The sequence below is a fragment of the Musca domestica genome, unplaced genomic scaffold, assembly GCF_030504385.1.
Source record: "Musca domestica strain aabys unplaced genomic scaffold, Musca_domestica.polishedcontigs.V.1.1 13, whole genome shotgun sequence".
Classification (NCBI taxonomy): Eukaryota; Metazoa; Arthropoda; class Insecta; order Diptera; family Muscidae; genus Musca; species Musca domestica.
Window position 1 is genome coordinate 14,982,664 of NW_026712172.1, and position 6,710 is coordinate 14,989,373.

General features: G+C 34.3%; 1 protein-coding gene across 1 annotated transcript; it reads right to left on the minus strand.

The window, feature by feature from the left end:
* Positions 1-950: 950 nt before the first annotated feature.
* On the minus strand, positions 951-1,609 carry LOC101900554 (ATP synthase membrane subunit K, mitochondrial). Its single transcript, XM_005183615.4, has 3 exons — positions 1,525-1,609; positions 1,357-1,440; positions 951-1,266 (listed from the first exon to the last, which is right to left on the minus strand). Exons 2-3 carry the CDS (start codon positions 1,423-1,425, stop codon positions 1,195-1,197), a joined length of 141 nt encoding a protein of 46 aa, XP_005183672.1. The 5' UTR covers positions 1,426-1,440; positions 1,525-1,609; the 3' UTR covers positions 951-1,194.
* Between the last annotated feature and the right edge of the window lie 5,101 nt (positions 1,610-6,710).

The following is a 6,710-nucleotide window of genomic DNA, read 5'->3' on the forward strand; positions in this document are numbered from 1 at the left end:
AACCGTTGGTACTATAGTCTGCTGCCAACTAGAACTTACATGTAATAATCGACTGAGAATGCGTTTCTGTGGAGATCCCCAAAAAATGTAAGTTTAACTCCTTTCCCTTTTTGCTTGTTTCAAATATATGAACAAAAACTTCACTTCAACGGACTAATGCAAATACGTGGTTGAGATGCAGATAGAACTGCATTCTAGCCGTAAAAATTATGACTCCTATCGTACATAAAGGCATAGTTCAAAATCAAATGTACTCATGACTCAACTACTTCTTTGGCATTAAAAAATTGGAACATGTAGTATTTAGGTTGGTTGAGTTGCTCTTACAAACATTGGAAATGCTCGGGAAGTATGGCCAAATTAGATCCTAATACCTCCTTCATGGATAAAACATAACTCTATTATCCGTTAGCAGCCAGTGAACATAACCTCAAATGAGCGTCAAATTATTATATCTAGTGTTTCTAAAGATCAGTAATTTATCTAACAATTATTTAGTTGTTTTACTGTAGATGTTATATCTATTTATTGGCAGTTAAGATCAGGACTTGTAGTTCAATAAGGAATCATATGCAGTCGTAATATAAACATAATATGCATGTATTAACTTATACATGCGATGTGGAAAGTAGATTTTGGGAGAATTTTATTCTCGCTTCAGCATTCATATTTTCCAAAAATTTTCTTGTTTTTATTATTTTTTTATTGTTTGAACTTTTCCCTTTAAGCAGGAGATGAGACTCTGGATGATTGTAGGTACTACAGTAGATTTATTTCAAACGTCCGCAGGCATTTTTACTCACTTCCATATGTAATAAACTGGACCTGGTCCGGCTTATCCAGTCATAATTTCATATTAGTTGAAGTTTTTAACATAACCTTCAAAATAATTATTGTTCGGTCCAACCATTCACTTTTCCCCAAGCACTTGTTGTAATAAAATATTGCAATTTTAAGTTTTTTTGTTGGTTTTATTAACGTCAACGCGCACTCCGAAAATGATCCTCGGTTCACAGAACTCTCAATAAACAGTAAGTAAGATTCTGAATGTGCAAAATCCACGCAAAAATAAATTATTGTTTTAACAAACTACTACTCGTCTTCATCTGAAAAAATGTCAACCAGAGGATGATGATGAAGGGAGGTGTTTCAAAGAAAACACACTCCACATGCTGAAAACTTTATTGAAAAAGTTCACTTCTTCTTGGGTTTCATCATGTTGTAGGCAATGATCAAACCAACAACGGCGTATGTGGCCTTTCCAACCTGGAAATAGCAAACAAAAAATTGCAAATTGATTTCCTTACTTATTTCTGATTGGATAACATATCACAGTCGTGCATGACGACTACTTACATTAGCACGGCCAGCAGTGGTCGAGCCGTTGAAGTATTTGGACAAACCGGTTAATTTCTCTTCGGCCATTGTTTTAGTTTGTTGCTTTTATTGTTCCAAAAAGAAAAGAAAGAATAAAAAATAATTTATTTCGTTAAAGTAAAATTATATAATTTCGCGCAGACTTACTTGTCTCTGGTAAACTTTGACAATACAAGTGTCAAACACAAACCGCAGTCTGGCCTTTGTGTACCGGTAACGGCGTTGCTGATGATAAATGTAACGGCGGGGTTATGCCAACGATTTGGCACAATAAAAGCTTCTGAATTGACGCAATGGCCGGCTATTACATACAGGGTGAGATTAAAAAATTGCAACCAACTTCAGCTTGCTGTCATTTCTAAGTCACTCATCCGACAGCTGTTAAAATTATTTCAGTGACAGCTCATTATATTGTTTACAAGCGTACAAAAACATTTTGGTGAGAATTTTCCAGCAAAAAAGTTATTCGTGATGGAATTCAAGCGTGATAGTGTGATTTCTTTATATTTGGCTGGAAAACCACAAGTGACTATCGGTAGAGCACTCCAACATTTAAATGTGAATAAATCTTTTGTGTCTCGTACCATCGCTCGTTACAGTGATACTGGTAGCGTAGCCTGACGTCAAGGAAGTGGACGGAAGAAAACAGCAACATCAGCAGAAATGGTTCGAAAAGTAAAGAGGCGACTTGATCGAAACCCGCGTCGTAGTGGCCGAAAAATAGCTCGTGAACTGAACATATCGCAATATTCCATTCGGCAAATATTAAAAAATGAGCTCGGGGTAAAACCGTTGAAATTCCAAAATGTGCAAGAAATTACACCGCAACAGACAGAAAATAGACTCAAAAGAGCTAAAGAGTTACTTCCGACAGTGGCTTGGCCGAAAGCGGTGAACTGCCGGATTTGGGTTTCTCCGATGAGAAAACATTCGTTGTCCAGCAGTTTGTAAACAAACAAAATGATCGTGTTTACTTGCCAAAGAGGTCAGCTGAAAATGTGCACCGGTTCGGTTGGCCACCAGAACTCAGGCGCCGGCCATGGTGATGGTGCCATAATAGCCGATGGTCGCTCTCCGCTCGTATTATTCGACCGTGGCATCAGAATAAATGCCGAATATTATCGCGAAAATATTCTAGAGTATTAAAGCCTTGGGCACAAAATGATCGTGTTTACTTGCCAGAGAGGTCAGCTGAAAATGTGCACCTTCGGTTGGCCACCAGAACTTGAAGCCTATAATTCGTGCCAAAGGTGACCAATTCGAACAAATCTAAACTTATTCTAAAATTTGATGCTGTTTCCGACATTTTTTGCGTTCATTTCAATAAAATGTAAAAAAATGTAAAAATTATGGCGTTCAACTTTGATGCAGTTTTTTTATCTCACCCTGTACATTCAGACGAATGATGTGAAATCATTAAAATTTAATAGTTTATGAACGATTCTTCTGCATATTCAATTTAATAATTCAAATTCTGAAAATGAACGCATGGTACAATGAAATAAAGATAACCTCATTTCAAATTAGCATTCCCAGCTCTGTATTTTCTGTAATTTACCTTGTCAAATTTTAAGGCTTAAAAACAGTTCCCATCTCTGATTTTGTGTGAATATAGATTTCGACAATAAGATGTTGTCAAATGTATAAATTTGAAAAAATTGTAAACCTATGCATACTTATGCGCACAAATATAAACATACAAAAATGCAAAAAAAAGTTGTTCTGGCAAGGCATTTATTTCACAACAGCTGGTATTTTTTCCCTTCTTCAAAATAAATTACACCCAAAACTCCATTTTATTTATATCTTTCTTTCATTTTCTCTCTATATTTCTCTCGATCAAATAAACGTATGTTTCCTCACAGTTCGATTAAAGAATTTCGTAGCGAAAATATTTTTCACGAATCTGAACATATGTCAAACATGTTTTCCAATAGCACTATTTGACGCTGTTTGGTGACTGCTTGAACAAACAAAATCTGTCAAATATTTGACTGTAATGTGAACATCGAATCAACTCTGCATGAATTTCACATTTGTTCAGACAAATATGGCTAAACAAATTTCGATCAAATATTTGCCCAGTGTATAGCAACGTATAGCACATGGTAAAAGAATACAGGCAGACGGAACAATAAACTGACTGTCAAACCAATTTTGAAATTAAAAATTTTGAATGAAAAATTATTTAAAATTTTAAATGTTGTTGAAAAATGCATATTATAATAACCTCCGATTGACATTGTATAAAAAAAAATAAAAATCTACTTATTTTTGAAAAAAAAATGCAAATTTTATACATATAAATGTTTGCAAGCTTTGATGCATCTACCTGTATTCTTCTGCCATGGTATAGCATGTTAAAGTAATAATTCAAATTTAATTAGAGAGATTTTGTTGATGTTGGTAATACTGTTTCAGTGTAAACATGGTGTCACAAAATACGGCCAATTGTATTGGTGTAGATACGCCCCACACTTATGGGTAACGCTATTATCGACCATTTTATATCGCTTTCAAGAACATAGCATATTTTTAGGAAGTTTATAGGAAAATTGATGCATATGCTATAATATGACTATACTAGTTGACAATTGTTCGGTTAAATGGCGCTTTGCGACTTTAACTGCAGAAATAAAATAACAAAGTCATCAAGACTTGCAAACTTAAGGCTCTATCGGACGAATTATTTTTACATATGCTGTGTCAAATTTTCCAGAAGTTACACATATCGTCCGATACATGGCCGGCATTTAATAAAATAATATAATTTAATCAAATTTCTTAGATTATTTTATGGTGTAATTAAATCAAGTTAACTTAATTTCAAAACACAACATCCATCTCTGCATTTTTCTGTAAATTACATTGTGAAATTTAACTTCATTGAATAAAGATTCCCACCTCTGTTTAGTGTATAAACAATGGATTTATAAATAAACGTTTTGACAATGCAAGATCTAATTGCCAACATTTTTTGTTTAAATTCAAAATTGCCCTCTTCTACTATAGCAAAAAACGTGGAACAACTGTCAAATATCTTGACAGTAAAATTTCAATTTCAAAAAAATAATAGATAAATAACTAAAAAATGTTCCAGTACCTGCAAGAATCTGGTTCAACCAGACGTGACTTAAGCCATTCAAAAAAGCCTTTATGTACTCTCTCTTATCAAATTTATATAAGTTTAGATTTGTTTGAATTGGTCACCTTTGCCAAGAATTATGGTACGGCCAATAAAACCGTCACACGCTGACCGAATGTTGCTTTGCGGTAATTTGGCCCATTCCCGGCAAAGCGCTTGTTTGAGGTGATCGACACTTTGGTATTTTTTTTTTTTGGTGCCAACCTTGATTTCCAAAACACCCCAGATACAAAAGTCCAACGGATTGGTATTCGGAGATTTTGGTATCCATTGTGCGCTGGAAATGAAGCGAGGAACCTCACTTTGGAATGTCCAAGGCTTTAGAATATTTTCGCGATAATATTCAGCATTTATTCTGATGATCGATTAATGCGAGCGGAGAGCGATCATCGGCTGTTATGGAGGCCTACAAGGCCGGCGCATGAGTTCTGGTGGCCAACCGAAGGTGCAAATTTTCGGCTGACCTTTTTGGCAAGTAAACACGATCATTTTGTTTATTTACAAGCTGCTGGACAACGAATGTTTTCTCATCGGAGAAACCCAAATTCGGCAGTTCACCACTTTCGGCAAAGCGAAGCAACTTTTTGGCTCTTTTGAGTCTATTTTCTTTCTCACATTTAAATGCTGGAGTACTCTAACGATAGCCACTTGCGGTTTTTGTAAGGGACGTTTTATACAAACAGCCAAAAGATTATTAAATAATTTTTATTACATCTATTATCCACAATCCCCTTACAAAGTGGGCAATATAATTTTTTTACTGAAAATAAAATTATTAAAATAAGATACCAAATCTGGATTGGAAATGCTAGCATTATTAAAAGGCACTTAAAATTAAATATTTAATTTAAATCCTCACATTTTTATTTGGACAAAATCAGTCTCAGTTAGCCATTTAAAATAATATATTTCACAATTGAATTTTACCCAATATAAATCTTTTTTGTTTTGATAATCTTATTCTTCTTATTTCTTATACACGTCTTTCACACACTCGGATTTAGGATAACTCCACAATCGGCCAGAGCTTTGCTTCTAAGTTTTATCCGACATTCCGTACACCTTCCATTCTTTGGTGTCTGAAACCAAACTAAATACTCGATTGTCCACTTTATTTCACATTACTATTCAGTTAATTCATAAAAATTTTGAGAGACATTTCACGCCCAAATTCCACAAATGCGTATTTTCTCTATGTCAGTCTATTCTTCTATCAATATAGTTTTTGTTTTGATTCGCATTGACATTTCATTCATAAATTTCATTTTTCTCTTCATTGATATCCCACTTACTATACTCACCTCAGTAGTATAGTAATGGTTTGAGTCTCCACTAGTAATAAAATTACACTACCGATCACAATTTAATTCACTTCTATTAACTAGAAATACACTCAAAACAATTTTCTGATGTGGTTATTCGTAATCTACAGCTTTATTTTCATCAAAATAATACATTTTGTTTCTTTTAAATGTGGTATATACATCGATTAGACCTTATTCGAAGCTGGCAACATTACCAAAAACGATAACTACAAAACTTTATTCTTCTCTTTGTTGACATTTTTCTGCTGCTAACTTAATAGCTTAAGCCTTTCAAGTAAAATAATCTTTCTTTTCTATTAAAATCTTGAACGTGAGCAGACGAAAAATCCTTATAAAAAATCGACATTTATCATTTGCATCCCGTTGTTAAATCAACTTTAAAGTGATAAAATTTTCTTCAAAAAATATATTTCGCGTTGCTCCTACGTGATTTTTGAAAAAAATATTAATTGGCTCTGCGACAACACAACGTGACCTGGCCACTGGAATCAGTATCCTCCCTTTTTTTAAAATATATTGTGGAAACCCTAAATAACTCCAAATTGGTGATTTCTGACGATACAAATAACCAGGCTATAAACGGACCATATTGGCCACAGGGTTATTGGCGTGCCATAAACATCAACAAACCTCTCGTGCACAATTATTCCAATTCCGTAACCCGACTGGCAGACGTCTGCTGAAGATCAAATATAGCTTCATCGTGGATGTTGTGAACAAAAACCCTGCCTTTAACTAAGATCATCGACACATAACATAACATCTGTTGGAACAAGAAACCTTTCTGTAAATAAGCCCATCGAGGTTAACTCTGACAGTAACCAATAAATATATATATATTGCCTGAACGTAACCAAACAAGA

Bases quoted from the DNA above. Each gene is read 5' to 3' on its own strand.
- LOC101900554 (XM_005183615.4), bottom strand. From the start codon at position 1,425: ATGGCCGAAGAGAAATTAACCGGTTTGTCCAAATACTTCAACGGCTCG. The intron at 1,267-1,356 runs GTAAGTAGTCGT...TGCTATTTCCAG, and splicing joins CCACTGCTGGCCGTGCTAAT to GTTGGAAAGGCCACATACGC.